This window comes from Castor canadensis, chromosome 9, assembly GCF_047511655.1.
Source record: "Castor canadensis chromosome 9, mCasCan1.hap1v2, whole genome shotgun sequence".
Classification (NCBI taxonomy): Eukaryota; Metazoa; Chordata; class Mammalia; order Rodentia; family Castoridae; genus Castor; species Castor canadensis.
The window spans coordinates 65,451,480-65,478,580 of record NC_133394.1 but is presented as its reverse complement, the minus strand read 5'-3'; the positions used below and the strand labels follow the sequence as shown (position 1 = coordinate 65,478,580).

Genomic DNA, 27,101 nt, shown 5'->3' with positions numbered 1-27,101 from the left:
GTTTCTGGTAGGCTAATACTGTTATAATTACTTTAAAATGTGTATGTTTTTAAGTTTATATATTTTTAAATTCCAAGTGATAATAAAGCTTTAACTAATAATGCTACTTACCAGTCATCTGAAACAGCCACATTACTGACAGCACAGTGCCCTGGTTCTTGGTCCTCAGAACAGGAGTCCACAGTTAAGGAGGCTGCCTGTAGCAAGAGAAGGGAGGGGACAGTTACTATGGGTCCCCCTGGTTCCTTCAACCTTCCAGTACCATCCAGAGTTTGTCTCTACATAGATGTGATTGTGAAATTGTGATGGACACTTTCATTTACTGCATTATAAAATATACTACCTCATGTAACTTACTACAAACATTGTTATGGGCACATATTTCTTTGATAACTCCAAAACTGAGACTGTGATAATCTTTACAGACAAGAGGTAAGAGTCTACTTTAAAAAACAACCCCCCTATGTCCCCTATCTTATAGATGAAAGAACAAAAACACCCTTAATCTTTCTTAGAATATCTCACAGGAGTTGGAGGACATCTTCCTGGGATTGCAGTCTTAACAAACATACTTATTTCTACTGCCCACCTATTCTAACAAATGAAGAGGCAGTCAACTTTTGATTTTCAAATGCCTTATTCTAATATTTCAGCAATATTTATAAAAGATACAATACTACAATACTGGTCTATGAAAATGTTACTTGTATTAATGTTAAAGTTTGAGGAAAAGTAAACAAAAATCAAATAAGTATACCCCTCACCTGTGCTAAGAGTTATTATTTTAAATAACATTTTCTAGCATATCTGTGTATGATTAGAATGCATTGCTATGTATTGCTGTACAGTAGAAACACCCAAGTCTCTAGGCTTTTAGTTGCTCATTTGCTTGCTTTTGTTGTACTTTGCTGTAAACTCAGGGCCTCAAGCATGCTAGCCAAGTGCTCCACCACCTGAGCCTTGCCCCAGTCCTCTCCAAAAGTAATTAAATCCCAAACAATAGAACTAAGTTTTGAATCCTAAAAATCTGAAGACAAAGCTTTCTGTCTATTAGAACATATGAATGCTCCATTAACCAGTAAGCAACTCATTAACAGAAGTCCAAATTCTCTATACTAAGCTATAGCCATTGAGTTTGGCTAGAGTCCAGTGTAGACATTATGGACACTGTAGTACCATTGTGATGACCCCCCCCCTTTTGTTCTCTAGTCTTCAGCAAGTGACAAAACTTTGCAGACTTTAGTTGGTGATATGATGAGGATAACGTTGAGAGTGCATTTTTTCTTTAAATGGAAGAATCATTGTCCGGTGTTCAGAAACCTACAAAGGCTCAGGTTTCCTAAGTGTAGAGAAGAAGATAGTCTTCCTAAACATATTTGAATGTCATACAACAAGGCTAATCTAACTTGTTGCATTTTTATAAGAGAAATACAAATATGATGCATTCTCCATTTATAAAAATGCTTATTTCTTGAGGTCAATTTTAATAAGAGCATGGTAAATGTGGTAATTACCACAGGGAGACTAAGCAGGTTAACAATATACCTCTCTTACATGCAAGGATGTTAGATATCAGCTTTTCTGTGTTACAAATCAGTCACTTTTATTATCATGGATGGGATGACACATTCCTTCAATATTTATGATATTTAGGAATTGTCCACAAAACATATATTTGGATGGGAGTTTTGGAAAAGTTTATCGTAAATATTTCACATTTCAGAAATAATGGAGTTGATTTATGGTGATTGTAACCAGACTGTATTACTAGCTAACATTCTTTTTAAAACATTTCTATCAATTAATTATTACAAACCCACAAACTTGTGAGCCATGTGAAGTTTTTCTTGCTGTCATGTCAAGTTTACTAGAATAAATGTTAGCATTTTTAGGAAAAGTTTACAGTTCCAAGTCAATGTCAACACATCTTGCTCCATTTTGTTTGCTCTTTCAGTAGTCTTGATTTTTCCCAGCTAACTCTAAAGAATCATGATACAACTTTGGCTATTGATTTGTTCAGCATAACTACTCTAGCATAGCATAAAGCTTTCATAAACTGGAGGATATTATACAGATATCAATGAGTGCCTCAACTAGGAAAATAAAAAACTATATAGTATTATGTGTTGGGCATTTTAAATACATAACATACTTTTCTTATTTTCTAAAAGTTTGTTGATAGAACCCAAAGAAAGAATAACTGAGGGTATGATTTATTTGATTAGTCACTCACGTAATTTAATCTTCAGAGTCAAATGTTTCTCTTTTACTGTTGAATTTTTCCACCAGTACCACTGTAAATTGAGAAGTTTCTATCCTGCCTATGCAATGATTAAAAGCTTAGAGGCTAATGATTTTGCCAGTTTCCAACAAAAATTATTTTGAATTGTATAAAATAACAGATTCAAAATCCAACAGGGGCTTTCTTTGGATATTTTCTGAAAAAGGGAGATTTTTTTTCCCATAACTGAATTAATACTAACAGAAGTATTTCTTTTACATTTGGTATTATTCAAAATTTGTTGACAATGGCCAAAGGCTACAAATACTCCTCCTGACATATTTCACAGTGCTTCCTCTTCCACTCCCATGTCCCCAAGACCTTTTCTGATAGAAAAGGGAACATGGTGTTATCAAGTAAAACTGTATTTGACACGCTTATCTCCTTGACAACATCTTAGAAATATGGCCGTCTTCCACTTGCTTGGAAAATCACAGTGTGTTGGTATGTACTGTCATTAGGGTCGTTACCAGTTTTAGGAAGTTATGGCTATTGTAAATCACAATCTCCACATGACTGTTTTAATCCTGTGAGGATCAAGATTGCTTTTTCTATCAATCATCAGGAACACTGGAATGTCCTGAAGCCCTATTCTTCTTAGAGGTCTTCCACTGAGCACACTAGTGTGCCATGTCGATTACAAAAATTTCTAGAAGAAATAGGCAACAATAAATGAAAAGATTATTTTATCCAGGCTTTGTTTGTTGAGCCTTATAAGGCTTGATGAAGTTGGGGTAACCTGTAAGGCACCCATAATTTAAACTTCACTCAGATTGAGATCAAGGAAAACATCACAACATTTTTTTACTTCAAAAGGCTGCACAGGGGCAGTGTTGACGGTAACTCAGGACGCCGAACACTTACGTGAGTACCTGTTTTATACAAAAGACAATGGATTTCAGATGCACATGATTCGTATCAATCTTTATAGTAATATGGAAATGTGGGGATACTATTATTCCCATTTAGAGACTAACGTCTGACTTGCTGCTCATTCCTAGTCCAATAGTGTCATTTACAAATCAGGGCCCCCCAGGAATACTTTTCAATTGAGTTCCTCATAGATTTTTTTTAGAACATAAATATTCTAAATTACAATTATTGCTGTAATGTTTTACTATTATGTTTTAGCCTCCTTTTCAAAATGTTGGGAGCAAAATTGATAAGGAACACCTTCTGAATTGAATATATTAGAATAATGCTTCAGATAGAGAAAATTAACATGAGATTCATGAGGAGATGGAAGACAACATGAATCCAAGATGAGTTATAAAATTACACACTACTTTTTGCGTTCTCATGTGTAATCAAATGGCTGACCACTAATAACCCAGTAGAACCCCGAATACGGCGAGACAAACGTGGTAACAACCATGGATGAAGTGTCTGAGCAGTTTTAACTTTGACATATTGGCATAGTCACTGGGTCATTTGCAGAGTTGATCACTACTCTTTCTTTCCCTCATAGTTAGAAATAGTTCTTCATTCTAAAAAGTCACTTAAGTCTTCTTTAATGTTGTAGTAAATTAGAGTGGAGGAGAAAAGACCCAGTGCGTTGGACATCATTTAAGGTAGTTTTTGTTAGAATTTATTTATAGTTGTTGGAAATAGGTGGGTGGCACAGAGAGCTATTTGAGAAGATAAAGAAGAAACAAATTTTGCTTTGTTTCACTATGTCAAATCTTTCAGACATTAAAGGCAGGATATGCATTTTCCTTTACAAAGAAAAATGCTTAATCAACAAAGTTCTTAAATAAATATGCCATTACTATTATACCACAAGATCTATAAAATAAAATGGATACAATAGATAATGATATAGTACAGAAATCTTCAATATTATGGAGCTATAACTCTTAAAACACCTCAGAGAGTAAAAAATTGCATTCTAAAAATGTCTTATCATGGACTTCTCGGATGATGGTGCATTGAGATAGTGGTATAATAAGCGTGACTATGAATTAAACCATATTGAAATAAGTACTAAGAACCATCTTTTGTGAGTAATTGATTTGTAGAAAAGTTTTCCCCCTTTGCTCTTAAATTGTTTCTTCATTTAGGACAGTAATACTTAGGAAAGAAAAGTAGCTACTTTAAGTATAGTCCTGAGATGGCCTCCCAAAATTACAGGAAATATCAATGGAATTTTTATGCACTATGCTCTTCACTTTCCTCCTTTAATTTTTTTTTTTCTGTTTGTTTTTGGTGGAACTGGGGTTTGAACTCAGGGCTTCATGCTTCCAAAACAGGTGCTTCAACTGCTTGAGCCACACTTCCAACCTGTTTTGCTCTGGTTATTTTGGAGGTGGGGTTTTGTGAACCATTTGCCAGGGCTGGCATCAAGCCAGGATCGTCTCACTCTCACCTTCCTGAGACATGAGCCACTGATACCTGGCTCCTATTAATTTTTTTAAATCAGCAACATAGTTAACATATTACTTATAAGCCTTTTGAAATTCACAATTAAATTAGTTAAATAACAAATACAACATGATTCAAATTGTAACTTGATTCATACTTTACTTGGATTAATTTGCAATATATAACCGTAATTTACAATACAACAATAATCAAATGAGGTTAATGTAAGATGAAATATCTTACCATTCCTGCTCTTCTCGCAATCACGGTGTGAAAATATCCATCTGACACCTTCTTCATGGTGGTGAGCTTATAGGTACCACTGCCTAAATTATAAGAGAATCTTAGCCTTTCCTCAGCAATTTCCAGGGCCAAAAACTCAGCCCGGTCACCTGTCTGGTTGTCATAGTTGTAAAGCAATAACGCATGACTTTTGATAGTTGCAAATTTGACATAAATGTAATTGTTATTGGGATCCAAACTGGGAAATTCCATATATGATAATTCTTCAAATCCATAACTGTTCAACTCGCAGTGTTTCCCAAAGACACCTGCAAGTGCAAAAGTGGACAAATTGACACATTAAATTCCAAGGAAGTTTCAAGTTACTTTGATTAAAATATGGCTAAGTTACAATAGTGAATCATGCTGTTAACAACTTTTTTACTCCTGAAAAAAAGTAATGTCTAAACTAAAATAATGCTCTTTAAAGCCTATAACAGAGATGATAAATTGATGTGGGTTTTTTTGATGAATTAAGAAATTTATTTAAGTACACCTCATTTTTTAAAAATTGAGGCCTTAGTGGAACGGAATATGTCTGAAGCAATTTCTTTCCTGGGAAATGTATGAAATTAGGCTGATCTTTATAAGGCTTTAACACGCTGTAATTTCAACCCAGATACTTTCTTCATAATAGGCAGGTCTTAAAAACAATTTCACTTCGATTGAGGATGGTAAACTCATTTGTTTTGACTTAAAAGAAAATCAGACCCAATACTCAAGGCAGTATTTCAAGAGTCACAAATGTAGGGAAGAGAATCAGTATTTCCAGGGAAGGAAATGACAGTCTTAAGTTTATGGTTCTCCCTTGTTTTGGACCCTCCTTGGGAGTGATTTATAGTAGGCTACTTTAAAATGACTCTGTTTTTGTGAAGTTTTGCATTCCCATTTGTTGGTGCTGGTTCTTTTTCCAACTTGAAAACTGAGTTTTATTGATGTTCCAACGCTATGCCAAAATTCTTTTCCCACAAATATTAGTAGACTGTGGCAAACGATTGGAAAATTAACCCATGCCAATACATCGTGATTCTTATTAACTTTCAAAGCCTTCTTTCCTGATTTGGCCTAATATCCATTGCAAGTGCATGAAATTTAGAATTAGGGAGTTGTTCACTCAAAGGAACCAGTGCCTTCATTATACAGCACACTCAAAACTTACCCAGGTGTGCACAGCCATGGGGAACACCCAAAATTCCAAGCTTGATAAGCAGTCTAGTTCGTATAACTATATTACATTTTATGTCCAAACATTGTTTAAATTAAAGTAGCCTAAAAGCTGTGATAAAAGCTGCTGTCATTTATCTTATTCTTATTCTTTTCTGTCCAGACTGAGATAATATTCATCATAAATAGTGAATAAATATACATATATAAAACAAATAAAACATAATCAATATATATAAAATGATAGGTTACATGTATATAAAATCTATTATTTTAAATCTTTCACTGAAGTCAAAACAGGCAAAGGAATTATAGGAATGTCATACATGTAGTGTATTACACAGCTGCATTTTTATGTACCATTAAACTATACTTATCATACAGTATTTATATTTATACATATTGCACATACCACTTATATAAATATACAATAAGTTATACTTCTTTATATTAATTATACATTGTTGTGCAATATTTCTATTTGTAAAAAGAGCAACTGATGTTAAAGAAAGAGCAAAGATATGGCATAAACTATTGGAGAAAAACTTGTACTATGTATTTCTTTAAATCTTCTTTGAATAAATTGCAACTAATCTGTAGAAATCAGTTAGATTTGAATGTAAATCTATGCAGAAAGTAAACAGATGCTAGAAAGATGCTTTACATTTTTATTCAAATTGATTCTGTGTTTTCAAATTTGAAAATATTTATAGGTTTCCTTTTCTTCTTAAGGGGTTTTGTTATTGTTTCTATAGATAGTATCTTGCCCTCAAATATAGTAATAAAATTTAATGAGACATTTTAAAAATTTGGCTTCCAAATGGAATGCTTTATGATAAACCTATCTAAAGATCATGAAAAATCATAAAATCACTCTAATAAGAGATATGTCTCCCTAACACCCATATTAGAATAATTCATAAACATGTAATACTAAGGAGTCATATATGACACATGCACACACATGTGTCATGTGTGTACATAACAGATGCAGTGTGTCTGCACAAACACACACAGTCTCTGACTACTTCCATTTCAGCATGCAGCACACTGCTTAGCTCCCACAGGTAGTGTCTGGGGTACTGTAGTATATTATCTGTATGATACAACAAAGCAGCTCTGAGAATTGAACAGCACAGCTCAGCTGTCTATAAAGTTTGTGGCACATTGTTTTTCCTAAAACATATTTTTTAAAAATCTGAGAATCTAAAAATATTTTCCAAATCCAAAGAGCAAAAATCTTTCATTGATGGGAAGGTAAACAGTGCAAGTTTTTTCCAACTTACGAGTTACAGTTAACATATTACATTACAGGATGCATGTGTGATGACCTCCAGCTACTTGTTTGAGGCATTCCCCCTGCCATTTTTATTTGTATGTTTCACTCACATTCAACCTGAGCAAGAAAATACTTTTTCCTTTTAGGTCAATCTTTGCAGTTTTGAATTATGCATTGGTATTTTAAAGTTTTTGTTTCATTTTCTTTATAAGTTCTTACCTTATAAGTTTCTTTATAACATTCTTACAGAATGTTTAGACATTCTGACAATGTTTAAACTCAAATAGCATTCTTTGTTTTGGCCACTGGAAAGGATGGGGGAGAATCTGTATTGCCAGCTCCATGTCCCTGTGTCTGTCTTAATTTGTGCTGTGCTGCTTCCTGTTCCCTAGGGTGTCTGCAAGGGGAGAAGAAGGTCTTTCTGGATCCATGGCACTTCTACCCAGCAGGCAAGGACTCCGTGTCAGCCACACCACAGCAGCAGGCTGTTTTTACTGTGTATGAATTGTCTGAAGGCATTGTGTTTGCCATTGCAGGGTAAAGAATTTCTGAACCTCTAACCACCTCTGCTCCTCCTATAAAAATCGCTTTTCCATTTCTACTTTCTTTTCATTCCAAAATCCAAGTAAAACCATGGAGCCCACACTGAGCCTGAGTATGGGTATGTGAAAAAGCAGCCTTGTCTAGGATTTTAAGAGAACGTTGAAAGAAAAGAAGTATCAGAAGATTGGAAGTCATGGCTGTTTGCATTTTGGTGTATCGTTTACTACTTCGTGAGCATTTTTTTGTTGGTTGTGGTATTGGGGGCTTCTTGCTTGTTGGGCTGGTGCTCTACCACTTGAGCTATGCCTGGCACTTTTTGCTTTAGTTACTTTTTCAGTTAGGGTCTCATGCTATTTTTCAGACTGACCTCAGACTGCAAGTTCTCTTATCTATGCCTCACAGTTGCAGTGTTTACAGGTATGTACCATCATGTCTGGATTACTGATTGATTTGGCGGTTTCACTTTTTGCTCAGGCTGGCCTCAAACCACAATCTTCCCAAGAACCTGAGATTAAAGGTGTGAGCTGCTGCTCCCAGCCTCATGGGCATTTTTGGTGAGATGCTCAAAGAAATTTACAAAGGAGTGGTTCTGTGAATGTCATATGGACTGCAAAGAATAATTGCATTCTAGTCATGACATCATCTGTGGCAGATATTTTTCAGTTTCATTATTTGACTTTGAACAAATTAATTTCTGTGACTCAGAATCACAGATAAAATGCTTGGCTCATAATTAGATGCTTCTATACTCTGTTTCTTTCTATGATTCTTTCAATGTACTTAGAAAGTAAATGAGAGTCATGGATTCTTTTTACATGGATGACAGTATGTCTTACTCAGTCCATTTATCATAGTGCAATGCACAAAAAGACTGAAAAATGTGGGGCACCTGGCGATGGATTCTAGACAGATTCTGTGTTTGAAATAAAGTAGTCATTAATCAATGGAATAATCACAAATTTATGGGTCCAAGTTAAGATCAAAGCCAAAGCTGTGCTCACAGCCTTGGCTGGCACCCACACTTAGAGTGACCCGGAAAACCCCTTCAGCTCATCCCACTGAGGTGAGTAAGCATGTACAGGTGCAAAGTTCTGCATAACAACTTTCCTCTTCAAGATACACGTTAGTCTCAATTTTGATGAATTACACAAAATTATCTACAGAAAGCCTTCATGAAAAATGCATGTCTGGTTCTGAGCCCTTCTAATAGAAGTGGCTGAATTAAAGTAAGAAAAAGCAAAAATGGTTTTCAACTCACTATTCTTAGAGATTTGAAATGGAGAATGATGTCAAATAGTGCTCAAAGGACTTTTTTGAACAGTAAGTTCTAGGTTAAAAAGAAGACATTTGTAAACACTTGAGGGACAATGTTCCACTGATTCAATTATAATGATTTGATTAGTTTTTTGATAATAATTGAAGAAATCTATTTAATAGCATTTCCATACTTAACCTTTAAAAGTGTTAAACATTTAAGTTTCATTGTACTATAATCTCCTGTGCAAAAGAGTATTTTCTTAATCATTCATGGTCATAGGACAAAATTGTGAAACTGTGTGCCAAAAAAGACAGGTATTTTAATATAAAAACCAAGTTATACTCACCGAATGGACAATGGCAATAATATGAATCCACACCACTTTGGCAGGAGCCACCATTAAAGCAGGGGTTGCAGTCACAGTAACTGACTGAAGACTCACACATTTTCCCTAAAATGCATCACACTTGTTAAAAAAAGGAACTTACATTACATCTTATATGCACAAATACATGAACACTGCAGTACAGCTTTAGGTAGAACTCTACAACTGGGAGACCATGTCTTGGATAAAGGAAATATAAAAACATTTCACTTGACATGAGGAAACTGAAGTGATAGCTCAGAGTTTGAGGTCTTCCTTACCTATGGTATTGTAATGATGTGTACAATATGCAGGAAATTTGCAAAATCATCTTGGAAAAAATCCAATTTTCAGGGAAATGACAGTGACTTATATTTAAATAATTTCCCTGAATTTATTGTCTTTGGTGGTACTCCATCTTTTAAATTTTGAGGATGAGAGTTGAAACTTTTACCACATTCTTGCTACTCTAAAGACTTCATTCCCTCAAGTTTTTCAAAGCTAAGATGAATCTTTTTAGTAAGCCAAGAAATGTCCTTCATACATGCCTTGCATAAAGCTGAATAAGATAAACGTGGAGCACATTGTGAAATGTACTGAGTACAGTTTATGTAGGGGCTGTCTTTTTCTGAAATGACAATACTCAAGTAGCACATTTTTCAGCATATAAAGACTTTCCTCATGGTTCATCTTGCTAAATCAAATCAACCAACAATGACGCAATATTCTTGGTATGATAATGGATGGAGATGCAGCAGGGACAGAAGCCAAGAGCTATCTTGCAGGGTGCTTCCATTTTAACAGGGAAGCAATCCATATAGCAGGAAGGTGTGTGTTTCACAGGTCAGGGTGAAGAAACCCTTACAAGATAATATTCTCAGTTTCCACAAAGTGATGAATGACTATTTGATCACTTGGTTGACAGGACATAGGTATAAGTCCTATTTGGTTTTGTTGTTGTTTGCTTTTACATAAACTCAGATATGTTGTATTATTATTGTTCTATAACTTTAAATTATCAGTCATTTTAAATATCTGCTAGAACGATGTCTAGTTTTCCAATTCCAAAAATCAGTGAGATGTTACAGTTTTAGCTAATTTCCATTGGCTGGCAGGGTTTAATTGCTGTAGCTCATTTCTACAAATCTATTTTCTACTTCCCTAAAGGACTGCACTAACTATGATTTATAGACGACAGGAAAATACACAATTAATCTGCACAATCAGACTCACTGTTGGACAAGGTAATGCATTATTATATCACAGTCACTTTTCTTGATGCATAGACAAAGTTTTTATTTAAGTTAGTTTTGTTTTTGTGTCTTGATTGCGCAGCCACAATTGTTCTGGTCTCGAATTCTAAGTGTGAGTCAGGCCACGGGACACTGCTAACTAAACCCATCTCTGTGCATCACAGAATCATAAACACAATGTTTTCCATTATAAATATAATTGGTAACCTCCTTACAAGGCAAAACACCGAGCTGGGAATTTCAGAACACTCTTCTATTCTAAGGGGACAACTGGAAAATAAACAAGTTACTAATTTAGAGGCACAACAATTAGGTTTTAAATATTGTGGCAACGTGGTGAATTTGAGAAATGGACAAGACAGCGTCTCTGCAAGCTCGTCCAGGACTTCAACAGGAAGCTGGTGTTTCACAGAAGCATACTCCCTCCTATTCTGTTTTCCAACCAGCTACTGGTAGAGCATTTTAGAGATGTGGAGTTTTCTTTTTTCATACAACACCAGTATCATTCCATGGAGAATCAGCAGAACTCACTGGCTAAGCTTTTTTACTATTTATTTGCCATTGGGAAAGTAATTTCCCACACTTTCCTTTGTTTTTCACTATAAGGGAATATATAATTTTTGCTACTGGACTAAATATGGTTTTTATTTCTTTGTCTGAAAAAAATTTAAAGTAAACAATATATATTAAGTTTATGGATTCATATACTTTGTGGGGATGTCATGACAGCATTTTAGTAGATTACAGAATTACCAACTTTGCCTGTTGAAGACTAGAAATGGGGAACCAAGGATAACAAGTTTAGGGGTGACTGTCACATACTTGGGTTTATCTGCTCTCTAAGCAAAAAATATAAAAATGTAAAAACTCAAGTTATTCATGTTATATAGTTTAATTCTATTTTTTTAAGTCTATTGAAAATGCTATCTTTTATATTTTTGATCTAAACATAAAAGAAGTGTAGGTGTTTTCTTTTTCTGTGTAATTTATATTAATTACATATCTTATTTACCTCTTAAGAAATCATTTCACATAGACATCTGAGTTTAATTTAAATATAAACTATAATCTATTGCAATTAATTCAAAGAGAAGGGTAGAAAACACCCTAAAATAAAGAAGACTTATTCATGTGTTTAAAAATATGCAATAACTGAAGATGAGGCAGAAGAGTTAGAAATTAAGAAATATTCTGAGAATGAATATCTTTGAAAATTTAAACTCTCAATAGAGTCTGATTCTTCAGATATAAAACAATAAAAATGGAAACTGGTCAGAGAAAACAAATTCAACCTTTTAATTAGCATTTCAATTAAAGTTTTATTTTCTCATTTTTTCTTAGAAGATGATTATCAAAAATATATAAAATAACTTTGTTAGGAGTTAAATAAAGGAAATTATCTCTGTTTGGAAAAATATAGTTGACATTGGAGTATGCAAAACATTTGCCATTCTAAAACCTAGTTCTTCGTTTTCTGAATAAAAATTATTAAAAAATTCTTAATCTCAATGAGTTAGCCATCACAGATATTGACATTCAAAGACACAGTTGGAGTATTTAGTCAGGTGCAGAGTCACAAGCATGCAATCCAAGGACCTGGGAGGCAAATTCAGGAGGATCATGAGTTCAAGGCTTCCCTGAGATACAATGTGAGTTCAAGGACAGCCTGAACAAAACCAAAACCTTAATGTTTAAGTTATTACTGAAAAGACCCCTTTTATTTTGTGTGAGAAAAGGATGTCATAATTTTATTTAGAATCAAAAGAGAGCCTCTGAATGCATATTTCTCCAACTTGGGAAGCTCACACTTCATTACCCAATTAGAAATCACAACAAATTCTGTATTATTTCGCACAGGTCTCTCTACTAAAACTGTAGCATTAATGGTATAATGACAATCAGAGAATATAGCAGTTTGAATTACTTGAACATGTTCTTGGTATAGTAATCTGATGTGTTGAAACACTGCTAAATGAATTCTTGGATCATTAACTTAATGCTGCAAGTCAATTAAGAATAGTTGTCAGTGCTTCGAGGCTTGGAAGTATACTGACAGGACTTGAACAAAGAAAGGCATCCATCACTCTGAAGGCAAGGAGACTTTGCCTATTAAGATATGTTTACTGTCAAAGTGATCTCATTGTGTTGACATCCATCAATTAATTGTGTTGACACATACTATTTATCATAGACAGAAGGAGATGTGCTTCGGGTTGTATAAATTCTTAGCAAATGGAGGATGGGAACTGCTGAAGATGGAAAATGCATAATAGTGAGGCCTGGGCCTCCACAGAATTTCCCAGATTCTAGTTGAAATTTATAGGAAAAAATTAGCCTGATCTACATCTTTAAGTGTAGAAGATGTGATGATGGTTGAACATAAACTGTGATCACCTATGGTATTTTCAACACGATTATATATTCAAGTTTTACTTGTCCAACAGCACATTTAAAAACTAAATTATGTAGACTGAACTAAATGAATTTTTAACTGTTAAACTGGGCCACCCCTCAAAGACATCATGATTTTTTTGAGATCCTATAGTTCTCATATCCTTCAATTTGCTCTCTTAGTCATGTCTATACTAGACTACCACAAATATTATTGTTTCTTATTTTTATACATAGAGAAGAAGGTGGCATAAAGAAACCATGAAACTCCACTTGATCTAAATTAATAACTTTGTTAATAGATATAATTCTATAATAGTTATCGTTCATTCTAAACATTTATGCTTAGAGTTTTTTTAAATTAATTTGGTAGAAAGTAGCTAGTTTTTGCACACTTTGTTCCCCATGATTGGGAAAGTTATTATCAAGGTACTTGCTTACTCTAAGTGTCCTGGACAGAAGCATTATATTTTATTATTTCCAAACAAATGCAAAAGTGCCACGTGTTAACAGGGAAAAACAGTAAGAAAAGACACAACGAATATAATCAAAATGTCTACAAATGATTATGCAGAATGACATAATATTCATGGCAAGCCTACTTATAATTAAATGCTTATTTTCTGCAGAAAAAGAAGCATTTAAGCTACTAGAAATAAGATGTTAATGTCCTAATAAAGTAATGCATCACTTAATAAAAATCACCCAATCTCATTTTGGAAAAAAGGTCATAACAAAAGGTGAATCTTTTATCCTTTGTTATGCGAGTCATCCTTCTATATCTCAAAGAAATTTTTATTTCATAACTATTCACTAAATCTCTTTTACGTCCTATGGTTTTCTTATAGCATGATTACTAGCATTCATATGCGACAGTAGTGATTTTAAAAAATGACTCTTATTTAGTATTTCCATTTTATGCAAGCAAATGTTTGCCAAGCTTCGCAGGAAAATTATTATGCACAATGTTTACATAACTTTCTATGTCTGGAAAAAACCTTACTGTTTGTTTTGTCAAATGACACAAAAGTGATGAATGGACAAGTTCACCCTCTCCTGAAATACTAGGACTTACTTGAGAACCTAGGAAAACTTCACATGGTAATAGACCCCTGGCATTATTCCAAATACCACACCTAAAATGCATCCAGATGTGTGAGTGAACAGAAAGGTTAGAGGCGCAATGAACTCCTCATGTTATGAGAGATCCTGTTTAGATCTGAGCTCTGCCTGCATGCTGTGTTTAACGGCACCACCCACTCCTTGGAAGGATGATCGCTGTGTGTGCCGCAAATGGTGATGTCCTGGGAGGAGGAAGACACTTGCTGAGGTGGGTGCTGGCTGGACTGTGCTTCCTTCCTGTTGTTCTATATAAACAAGGCATTTCCCTTTGTAGAGAGGAAAAGGAATTCCGGATTTATAGCTATTAGATTGATGCTTTCCTGCAGAGACCACTAAATCTGAGGTGTGAATAATTTGAAAGGTTTTTATTTGATTTGCTTATACATATTGATAATGATACAATTTTTGGTATTTATTAAATTTTGTGAAAATCTGGAAATTAACATTCACATATTCTATAGCATAATAAATATATTAATGTTTTCTAATACTCTATACTATAGCTAATTGAAGATTCGTTTAGTGATATGAAAGTCAGATTACAGAAAATTTTTCTTAATGTAACAGAAATTTTAACTGAATATGTTACAATCTTACTATTTTTGACATTTTTCACTTATTCTTTATCTGGCAACTAAGAAAAAGATGTGAAACATAAGTTACATAAATAAATTAACCCCCTCTCTAATTCACTCATTAATTAAAAATATTTATTACATACTTATGATACACATGGCCCTATGGTCACACTGGAACATAAAATTAAAAAAATAGAGATGTGAAGAATAAACATTGGCAATATGATACTAATTACGTATTTCATTCATTCCATAATTCTCCTTTTTGTACACGCATCTTTACAAGATGCCTTCTTTGCAAAATTTCTGTGATTCATGCATAAAATCTCAGCTTGTGTTGATTCATAAGCCTTGAGAGGTTGAGACCTTCTAATCTTTAGAAGGTTCTTTCTCTCGCTCGCTCGCTCTCTCTTGTTTTTTTTTGTTTGTTTGTTTTTTGGTGGGACAGGGGTCTGAACTCAGGGCTGCATGCTTGCAAAGCAGGCGCCCTATCACGTGAGTCACAGCTCCAGTCCACTATGTCTGCGCTAGTGATTGTGGAGATTGGGTCTTGAGAACCACTTCCCTGGGCTGTTCTTGAACCTCAGTCCTCCAGAGCTCAGCCTTTCATGTAGCTGGGATGACAGGCATGAGCACCATACCCAATTTAGCACGGTGGTGTGTGTGTCCATCGTGTGTGGGTGTGATGGAGCAGCATGCTGCCCCTTCAATTTGTAATCCACAGACTTTGAAAATCATAGATAAAAGATGCAGGTGAGAGCCTACAAATGTAAATACAGTATGAAAAAACTGAGGCGACTCAAAATAACTTTCAGCACCAAAGATACGTGAATATATACAGGTCTTAGGGAAACAGGCTTTTAAAAGGCAGGGTATTCAATTATCATGAAGAGAAGGAATATCTGCCTCCTCTCTGACCTCCTTTTCTCTTTCCTCCCTCCATCTTTCCCATTCTCTAACAACTACTATTCTACTTTCTGTTGCCGTTTCTAGATTCCAAATCTGAGCGAGAACTTGGGATATTTGTCTCTGTTCCTGGCTTATTTCACGATGTCCTCTAGTACCCATTAATATGTATAGTTACTATGGATTAATTTAATAGAAAAGATAAAAAGTAATATCTAGCTAGTATAGGAATTTTTCAAATATTTATTTCACAAGACACACATGCATAAGCATGACTGTGCTGTGGCCCATCACGTTAGACTAGCTTTTGTCAATGTTCTGGTGCATTAGCTCCACCTCCCAGAGTCTGAGTGCCTGGCGAGAATCTAGCTAGAAAAAATGAGTCAAAGTAATTCTTCAGGGATGGCCTTTACAAAGACCATTGAACAAATGTAGAAATACAAACAATACGTTGCTAACAAAGAGTTTGAAGTAATGTGCTGTTTCCTGTTATATTGTTTCATGCAAAATAGAGAAAAGAAATGAAACCATCAGCCTTAACTGCTAGTTTTACTAGATGGGCTGTACATAAAGAATTTGAAATAATGAATCACATGATCTCTAAAAATGTAAGATTCCTAATACTGAATTTTATGTTTGTTTATATCACTTCTGATTAACTGGATTATCTCCAATTATGCAAATGGAGACTGGAATGAGCTCTGAGGGGACAGATGTGGCACTAATGTATTACTTTAGATAACTTTTCTTTCAGGATGGAGTTATGACATAGTCACTGGCCTAGAACAGAGGCTCAGTTTCCTACAGTGTAAAGAAGGCATTATAATAAACCCTCTGTTGCCAGATATCATCCTGGTACTCAGTATCTTCCTCTTTCTGTTTCAGGGACTGGAAGGCTGAGCACTGAGGTTCCCAAACTTTCTTCTTTGCACAGGTTGCTATTTTGGCAGTGAGGGCGGGGTTGATGATGCTTGAAGGGTAAGCAAAGCAGGAGCTGTTCTCCTGGGAGAACTCACTGCAGCTCTGTAGGTCACAAGGTGGTGGCAGTGGCTTTATGAAGTCCCTGCAATGTCCTGTTGCTGACATAAATGATGAATTCTCACCATCTGTACTGTCAGCCTGTGTGGAGATTTTGTAAGCTACTTCCATCAAACATCTTCCTGCCTGACAGTCCAGAGTAGCTACAGTTCTTGACCACACTTGAGCACATCTCACAGACTTTTGTGACCAGAAAGTAAAAATAGACATAATAATCTTACAAGATACCAAGAACTCACCGTAATACTCTATAGAAAGTACAGATCAGAGCAGGAGGAGGTGAGACACACATACAGGTGCTCCCAACTCAAGCTGATGGACACTTCCTTTGCCACAAGAGCAAGTTATTTGATCTCTTTTACTCTTCCAATACCAGATTTTTGTCTTTAAACTAGAAATAGTCATTACACTCATCTTATAGAGCCGTGATAAAAGTTATAACGTTCATAAGGCAAGGAGACTCAAGTAGTGCTTTATATAACCACTTGATAAATGTTTTTATAAAAACAGTCTATGATGAACAGAAGGGGTTTCCTAAAAGTTTCACTTATCACATTTAGAAAAATGCATTGTGGACACCTAAATATGATGGAATAAAGGGAGAAAGAGTCTAGAGAGAAGTGCTGTGCCCCTTGTCACACAGGGCTTCGTGCACACCAATGTTCTTACCCTGCTCCATAGCAAGATAAAGCATATTCATGTTTCTTCCTTCTAGGACTAAATATAAACTCACTTCAAATCTAAGTAGAAATAAGTACATTTTACTAAAATAGAACAAAGAAATAATCTTTATTCTTCAATTCTGAGACAAGGAAGTAATTTAGGGGTGGGTGGGAAAGAATGAAGAGAGGTTTCTGGACATCTTGAACTCAGCATGAACATATAGCTTTAATATTTATGATCCAAAAGTCACAACTTTGCTGAGGATCACAGTTACCTTGTCCTACCTAGGTATAACTCCATTCCTACCACTACACTAATACTACTTTTCCTATTTCACTAGCACTTCAAATTGTGGTTATAAAACTTTCAGAGCAATCCAGTGTAGTATGTTTGTTCTAAAAATGTAAAATGTGCACACTATAGGTAAGAATTCTATATTCTTCAAAATTATCAACAGGATAGAGTTCTGAAGGAACTCAGACCATTAATCAGTTAATAACTGTATAGATGAAGATAGACAGATAATAATGATGATAGGGATTAGATAGATGTTTAAGACAGCTGATAATGATTGACAAGGATAGACAGGTGATGATATAGACAGGTAGATGGGATGGAAACAGAGATGGATATCACATCCCATGAGATATCAAAGAACAATTGAACATATCTGCTGCTATGGGTTTAATGCTGCTTCTAAAATGTTAAGGTGAATTGTGGATTAATTTAAATCTTTTCTGACTTACTTGAGAAATCAGCCTTTCTACCCACCCACTAGAAATAATATGCTATTTTATTCTTAATCATAAATCAAGACTTTTGTTGAATTCTCCTCACAGTTCGGATTGCTAATAAACATTATTAGGATTTTTAAAATATCATAAAATGATGGTGATAAAAGAAGCGACAACAATAATTGCTAACAATCATTTAGGACATAAAATTGCCTAGTTTCATACTTTATATTTACTATGTATTAAAATTTATAGCACTCTTCTAGGAAGATAATTTCTTTGTTTTCTTGTAAGATATGCTGAGTAGACTGACCCAGAGTTTGAGCTCTGAAATTAACTGTGTAGACTTGAGTGACGACATGTCCACAAATTAACAAGATGGCCTTCAAAAACAAATGGAACTTCTCTGGAGTTCAACTTTTTTCTCTATAAAAACTAGAAAATACTCCTATCTCATAGATATTTTGAAATAAAATAAGCATGCATAAAGTGAGTAGAACAGTATCTGACCAAGGTTTGAAACTATTTGCTGTGGTCACTATTGTGGAATGACACTTAAAAATGACACAGAAAAAAAAATCATTATTTCCTATTATACATGACATAGCTAAAGTCTTAGGGGAAAGAAAAAAAGTGAAACACTGTCATACCTGTGTATCCAGTTTTGCAAACACAGTTGAAGCCTCCAGGAAAATTCTGGCAGACAGCCCCATTCTTGCAAGGGGTAGCCAGGCACTCATTGATGTCTCTCTCACAGGCCCTCCCAGTGAAGCCATCTGTACAGCTGCATGAAAAACCTCCCACTAAATTGTGGCAGGTGCCCCCATTGTGGCAAGGGGCTGGAGAGCATTCATCTATGTCAATTTCGCACCAGCTACCAGCATATCCTGGAAGACACTTGCATAAGAAAGGCTGCAAAGGTTCATTTGCCACAATGATAACAGGAAGGCTTTCCTGGCTGTGCATCGTGGAGCTCACGGCCAGTCTCCTAACACAGCTTCCTCCATTCTGACACGGACTGTGGACGCACGCGTCATGATCCACAGATTCTATCTTGACTCCACTCTGCCGGAAAAGGATCTCTTTGATGCTTTCAAAGAAGGTGGCTACCCCACTGGGATTCACATACTGATTACTATTTCGCTTCACAGCAGCCAAAAGAAAAGTTCTATTGTTGTCTTCATAGGCACCATAAAGTTGCACTGCAGTACCGAGGCCTGTTAGCTGTGAACTGGCAATACGTAGGAAATGAAGGTAGTGATTAGTCAAGAAGTCCTTGACTGTTGGTACACCAACACGAAGTAAGATGCTATTGTCCACTGTAACATTGGAAAACCCAGCAAAAAAAACTCGGATATTATTTGTAACTGTGTTGTGGACTCCATCATTGCTAAGGATGGTTAGATCAAAAGTGCCATCTGTGGACCTTGGCTGGGAATTCAGATTGCAAGTGCCCCCTGGAATACTGAAGAGGCTTGTAACTCCAGAAGTCAGGGAACAGTGGAAGCTATCTAACACGTCTGGATCCTGTGGCTTCACAGAGCCTAAAATCCCACCAGGAAACAAGCTTCCATAATAATTAACAAATATCTCCACGGTCCGAGATTGTGAAGGGTTGTCATTTTGGTCTTTGACTGTGATGTGCACAGTTCCTGTGGAAGACATTTGAGGAACACCAGAGTCTCTAGTGACCACAGACAGATAGAAGTCTGCAATCTGCTCTCTGTCTATTTCTCTGGTTGTGCTTAGAACTCCAGCAGCATTCAGACTAAAATAATTGGTGGCAGGACCTGTGCTCAGCAGGTGATAAGTAAAGGGGCCTTGGTTTGGAGGGAGGTCAGGATCAGAGGACTGGAGGGTCATCACCAGCGTTCCTGGGCGTTGATTTTCTGTAACTTCCCCTTCACTGATGGTTAACATGGGCCCATTATCATTTATGTCTTCCAGGGTTACTAATAAGGAGGCACTTCCTGTAGCCGAGGGGGTTCCGGAATCAACAGCCAAGACTGTGAGATTATAGACAGGCAATGTTTCTCGATCTAATTCTGCAGTGACCGTGATTTGCCCTGTCTGTGGATTGATAGAGAAGGCACCATTTTCATTCCCTGATCCAATGAAGTAAGAAAACCTGCTCCAGCTAGGGATGGAGTCAGAATCAAATGCACTGACGAAGGTCACATGAGTTCCTGTTGGGACTCCCTCACTGATCTGAACCCTATAGATGTTTAGACTAAAAACAGGTGGGTCATTTGCATCGAGCACAGTGACATTTACAGTGACCTCATCTATATCTGCACCCCGAATGCTGCCAAAATTCTTGGCCAACACCTTCAAAGATACCCTTTCTTCCTTTTCTCTATCAAGAAGACCAGAAACATAAATCTGTCCGGTCTTCTTATTGATCTGAAAGCCCTTCTTTCTACTGTTACCAAAAATCAAATAGTGCACCTCCCCGTCAGTGCCCAAATCACGGTCACTGGCAAACACTTCTCCAACAATAGTACCTTTAGTTGCTGCTTCTGAGATTTCAAAATAGTAAAGTTTGGAAACAAAGCGAGGCACATATTCATTGGTCCCCTTTAATTGTATATTAACTGTAGCAAAACTACACCTTTCTTCATCTGGGACATTGAAGGCTTTCACAGTAAGATGGTAACTCTGCTTGGTTTCAAAATCCAAGAAGCCTTGAGTGGTGACGACTCCTGTGTTGGGGTCAATGACAAAGAGGTCGCTGTCCGATGACTGAACAGCATATGCAATCACAGCATTAGTTCCAGAGTCTGCATCTGTTGCATTTAGGTGGATAACTGTTGTCCCACTTGGGGCATTTTCTAAAACACTAGGGAAATATTCATCGGGAACAAATACTGGAGAATTGTCATTCACATCAATCACATTTACAGTCACACTGCAGTAACCAGTTCTTGCAACCCATCCTCCGTCTGTAGCACTAATAGTCATTTCGTGTTTCTGGCATAGCTCGTAATCAAGAGCTTTGGCTAACGTTAATACACCTGTGGAAGAATTGATGGCAAAAATGCCTTCTTCATTTCCTGAAGAAATGCTGTACCTAATCAAACCATTCATAGCTGCATCACGATCTCTGGCTGACACAGTTCTGACCACAGCCCCAATGCTGTGGCCCTCAGGAATAGTGGCACTCATGTGGTTTTGAGAAAATTCAGGCGTGTGGTAGTTTTCCTCCGTGACAGTTATTTGGACCGTTGTTTGGGAAGAAAGTGGAGGATTTCCTTTATCCTTTGCTGTGACTGTGATCAAAAAGTTTTGATTCAAGTCAGAAATTAGGGAAGATGCCACTGAAATCCATCCTGTATCATTGTCCAACTTAAATTTTCCTAAATGATTTTCATTAGAAATGAAATATTCCACTTCAGAATTCAGCCCAAAGTCCTTGTCATCTACTGCAGTCACCTTGATCAACTTTGTACCAACTTTAACGTTTTTTGTGACTGGAGTGAAATATTTACTTTTAGGGAACTGAGGCGCATTGTCATTACTGTCCACTGTGTTGATGGTGACCGTTGTCTCACTGAGTAGAGAAGGATTGCCTCGATCTGAAGATGTCACTATAAAACTATGCCTGTTGATGTTCACATTACTGAAGCCACTGACATTTTGGTATTTTAAGACTTGCTTATTGAAAATCTCTCCAGTGGTGGCATTAATCCTGAAATACTCTGACTGAGATTTTATAAAATAAAATACTTGTCCATTTGATCCTTCATCTGGATCTGTTGCAGATACCTGAGTTACCTTGGAGCCAGTTTCCATAAGTTCAGGGCAATCTAAATAATAAGAGGGTCTACTAAACCTCGGGGCATTGTCATTGATATCTGTCACAAATATTGTTACATCTGTGCTCACAGTCCACCCAGAGTCATGTGCAGAAACTCGGATTCTGTATCGATCTGTATCTTCCCTATTTAAAGGCCTACTAATAATGATATCTCCTGTGCTGGGATTAATTATAAATGGAAGACTCGTGTCCATTATAGAATATCTACTAATTGCATTTACACCAATGTCTTCATCAGAAGTTGTGACACGTGTAACTGTGAATCCCAAAGGAGAGTTTTCAGGCACATGTGCACTAAAGATTTGAGAAAACCTAGGAGCATTATCATTTTCATCTAAAATGTTAATGATGACTTTTACTGAGGTACTCTGAGATGGAGAACCTTTGTCTGAAGATTTTATGGTAAGCACATAATGAGATATTTTTTCTCTGTCTAATGGTCGAATGCTTCTAATTTCACCAGTAGCGTGATTGATACTAAAACTATTTTCTTTGTTTCCATTAACAATTTCATAATCTAACTGTCCATTTGGTCCACTGTCCCTATCCATTGCTGAAACAGTAAGTATTTTTCGAGGAGAAAGGTTTTCTAATACTTCAGATACAAATGGATCTTCTTTAAAAATTGGGGAATTGTCATTGACATCCAATACTGTTATGTCAAGTTTCTCATAAGAAGAGAATGGGGGGAAACCTCCATCTCTGGCTTCTATCCATACTACATATTTTTGTATCTTTTCAAAATCCAAAGGTTGACTAATGGATACTTGTCCTGTCAGTTGATCAATCTGAAAGGAATTGCCAAGGTTCCCACTTGCAATATAATAGGACAAAGTTTCTCCTCTCAAAGAGGACCCTATAATGGTGGTGACGAGAGTGCCTACTGGCTGGTTTTCAGGAAACATGAATGTTTGTTCTTTGGCTCTGACTTTAGGGAAATCTGGCTTGCTTGCAAACCTAACAGTCACTGTTGTAGAGTCTGTCTTAGGAAATAAACCACCGTCTTTGACATGTACAGAAAATGTCAGCTCTGAGGCTCCATTTAGTGTTCCGGATGCCATGATTGCTCCCCTCAGTGGATCAATGTGAAATTTATCAGAGTTTCTGCCTGAGAGAGAATAATGCAGTTCAGAATTGGGTCCAATATCAGCATCTGTGACTGTAACCGCAAAGACAAAGGAACCTATAAAAGAGGGAGTTTATAGTTATAATCATGCGGAATCCAAATAAAACGTTTGGTGGTAGTTTAAGGCACATAAAACACTATATTGCTGCTTGGTCTGACTTTTTCTCATGACTACTGGAGAGAACAGTCTTGGGAGAGAAGCTCCCAAGTCAAATCTGCTTAATGATAGTGTTCAGAGAGTGACCTTTAATTTTCTCACTAAAACTTATACAGTCTGCTGGATTTAATATTTTTCAGTATGCCTTTGAGAGAAGTACAGGGAAGAGAACTGGCTAATCATTCAGAATCATAGCTCCTAGGAGGAAAATCTGCCCACAAGACAACATTCCAAAAACTGTGGTGGTATGTGAGCTGTGCAAAGAGCTATGCTACCACCCAGTGAAAAGAGGTCATCGCTCTATTATGTCTTAAAATGCCACTGAATTACTAAATATTCAATCCTGTGAACAAAAATGATGTTTTAAAAAACTATTGTTAATTCATAATATCCCGTTTCATGGCAAAATTCTTTCATCTGTGAACCACTATTATGTGGAGATAAAGTGTGTGTGAATATATATTTACATTTACACATATGTATGAATATATGCATAAATAAATTCAAGTAATAATACAGTGGTAAGAAATAACAACTGAAGAAAGATGGAATTAATTTAGGTTTTCAAAACTTGGTGCCTAGAATGAATGCCAATGGAACAGATTTTAATAGAAGTATAAAGAAAAGCTTCCATGAGGACACATTTTTCAAAATACTCCTTCAAATATCCTTTCTAAACACTCCCACATGTGATAAAAGCTAAGCATCTTAAATTGTTTTAAGAAGGCAATGATTCTTCTTTTTCCTCTTTTAATTTTCTTATTTTCATATTATTGACAAGGCAGTGATTCTTACTAAGCGTATAAATGAAATGAGAGAAAGGTGCAAAGCACATGTCATTTTGGACAGGAGATCTGACACTTCACCGTCACACTGGATATAATTAGAGTCAGGACTGCCAGCATCATTTCATCTAAACAGATATATGACTTCTATATTTGCATTTTTGGGGGGATTTTTTATGGATTTGATGCTTTTAATTGGTATCGATTCTCAAGTTAACAAAAGATTAAAGTTCACTTACAAAATTCTATGCACAATTAGTCTGAGGAAAAAAGTTAATTTTTTTATAAGATTCAAATTCAAATTTTCTTCAGTTTCAGTAGACAAAACCAACCTGAATTTTGCAAAATTAGGCTATATCAGAAATATATAAGAAATAAATATGTAAAAAACCTAAAATGTATTCACAGAACACACCCAACACGCAGTGAGTGCAGCATGTGACCTCATTTAGACTGGTTACCTGGAAGAGTAGGAGACGGGATGTGTGTGACATATGGGTGGTGCTGAAATCTTGGTGGATTGTCATTGACATCGGTCACAGTGACAAGCACACTGGTGGAGCTGGAGAGAGACTCTGGGGACCCAGCGTCACTGGCGACGACTACTAACGTGTAGTTATCTTTTGTTTCCCTGTCTAGCAACGCACTCGTGATGATTTGTCCTGTGGATGGGTTGATGGTGAACTGACCGTTTCCTCCAACGATGCTATAGCTAAAGTAGAGTGAGCATATTTCCTTTAGTTACAATATTATAACATCTTATTTACTACAATTAAAAATTCAGGCAGGGATGTAGAGAAAAATATCACAAGTAAGATCACAGAGCAGTGAAGGAATGTGGCTAGAAGACAAACCTTCAAATTTTATGTGACCATCATGTTGACAACATCCAGTGACCTCAAGCAGGTCTCTGCAGGGTTGTCAGGCCTCTCCAGGCCTGTGGAGCCACAGAGAAAACCCAGAACACTGTTGCATTTTAAATACATAGCCTGAACGCCTAAACCAGGGCTTCCTTCTAGTACTATGCTTACTGGACAGGATTATAAATGACTATTTAAAAATTCAACCTAAGAATTTTTTTTTCTGCTTGATACCATACAAAACCAGAGAAAATCAGTTGAAGATCTTGTTCTTTAAAGACAAAACACTGTGTTTGACATATATGATCTATTCAGAAAAACTAACAAACAGATTATTTATAGAGACATTCCTGGTTCCAGTTCTTTCGTTTCTCATTCCTCATATGGCTATGTTGCTTTCTTGTCAGCAGAGATATGACATCTTCATGAATAGTTTGATGCTAGCCAGACTGGTTAACCAGCAGAAGTTTCCACTGAGAATATATTCTCTCTTCATTCTGAAGAGAAAAGCTATCTGGATATACTCCTGATTTTGTGTCTGAGGTGGGGTCCTAGAGAGCAGCTACAGAAGAAGTAGCTCAACTTCAAGGTTCACACATTGTTTTGTGGACATAATTTTTAAAGTTAGAGAGTAACAAGAAAATAGAAATCTCATCACTCATGGCTCTTTTTTACTTCTGTGGTCCTCCTTAATTGTTGTAAAGATATGAATTTTATTAGATTGTCCTGTACTATCTTCTTTTTTTTTCTTTTTTTAGTTGGTGCTGGGATTTGAAACCAAGGCCTGACATTTGCTAGGCAGGTACTCTACTACATAAGCCACTCCGCCCTCTGTACTATCCTCTTCATCCTTAAACATCCAGCAAGCATTACTAGGAATTTTATATATTCTCACATTCTACAACTCAAAACGATCCTCACAGCAGGGTTATAATCACTTTTTTTTTCTTGTGCATGAAGATCTGAATCTAAAGAAAGTTAAAAGTTACACAAAGACACAATCTGTCAGTGGTAGATATAGTGCTTGAACTTCCGTCTTTATAACTTCGACATGCTCTTTTCCATTACACTGCAATGTCAAAGAGGTGAAATTCAACTGAGGGAGGGAGTGAGGACTGGCTGCACCTGGATGTAGAGGCCGATGGGCTCTGGCTCAGGTGGGTTGATGCAGCTTTGGTTTACACTGATTAACTCCAATGCAAACCAAAAGATGTGTTCATTCATTTTCAGATGTGGGTATAAGAAATCGTCATTTCAAATATTTTACACAAACTGATACCACTGTTACCTATACTCTGAACCTATGGTGTTGTATTTGTTAAGGTAAAATACCTCCAGTTTTTTGGGACTTTTTTAGCTTGGTTGCTTCTCCCTCAAGTCTACTAGGGTCACAAGGCACCATGCTGTACAGTGGGCAGATTTAACCATTCAGTAACAGTTAGGAGGCCCTTGAACATGAAATTTAACCTCATTGACAGCACTAAAGTTCATAAAATGTCTTAACCTTTCTAAGCTTTCTTTCTTTGTCTATAAAGTGTTGATCACATATGTACTCCTTTTATTTGGTAGTTATGAACACTAAGTGGAATAATTTTATGAAAAGTAGTTGGCAGGAAAGTGACACATGGTAAACACTCAAAAATCTAGGCTTAGGCACATAATAGAACTTATGTCGTACATAGTTATAGATAAAATTTATCCTATATAATTTATCATATTCCACCTATATATTGAGGTGTTTTATGGATAGAAAACCTAAAAACCAGACATGGATAAGTAGGTAAAGAATTGGCTCAAGTGGTAGAGCACCTGCCTAGCAAGAGTGAGGCCCCAAGTTCAAACCCCAGTACCGCTACCACCAAGAACACCCCAAAAAACTCCTAGCTCCAAGCTTAGATTCTAAGTGAAAGAAAGATACATAGAAAACCAAGCAAAAGCAAAAGTATAGATTAAGGCAGTATGAAATTGAAAAGAAATGCTAGATGAGGTAAGTAGAAGATATGAAACATTTTTGACTGGAATGGTTAAAATAAAGCCTTCCTCCGAGAAGGATGTTGAGGTCAATTTAAAAAGGGCTACCTATCTTACAAGTGTGAAAAGGAGAGAAAAATTAGCACTCTAGCTCAGTGATTGGCAAAG

The 27,101-nt window shown here is 36.2% G+C and overlaps 1 protein-coding gene across 1 annotated transcript in view; it reads right to left on the bottom strand.

Annotated features, from left to right (window-relative positions):
* Fat4 (FAT atypical cadherin 4) overlaps nucleotides 1–27,101 on the bottom strand; it is a 166,940-nt gene that overhangs the window by 14,069 nt on the left and 125,770 nt on the right. The window contains exons 8-12 of the mRNA XM_020188037.2: nucleotides 24,564–24,814; nucleotides 18,868–23,217; nucleotides 9,515–9,619; nucleotides 4,886–5,193; nucleotides 112–197 (exon numbers count right to left, since the gene is read on the bottom strand). Of these exons, the coding sequence (XP_020043626.2) occupies nucleotides 112–197; nucleotides 4,886–5,193; nucleotides 9,515–9,619; nucleotides 18,868–23,217; nucleotides 24,564–24,814 (5,100 nt within the window). The remainder of the gene's footprint in view (nucleotides 1–111; nucleotides 198–4,885; nucleotides 5,194–9,514; nucleotides 9,620–18,867; nucleotides 23,218–24,563; nucleotides 24,815–27,101) is intronic.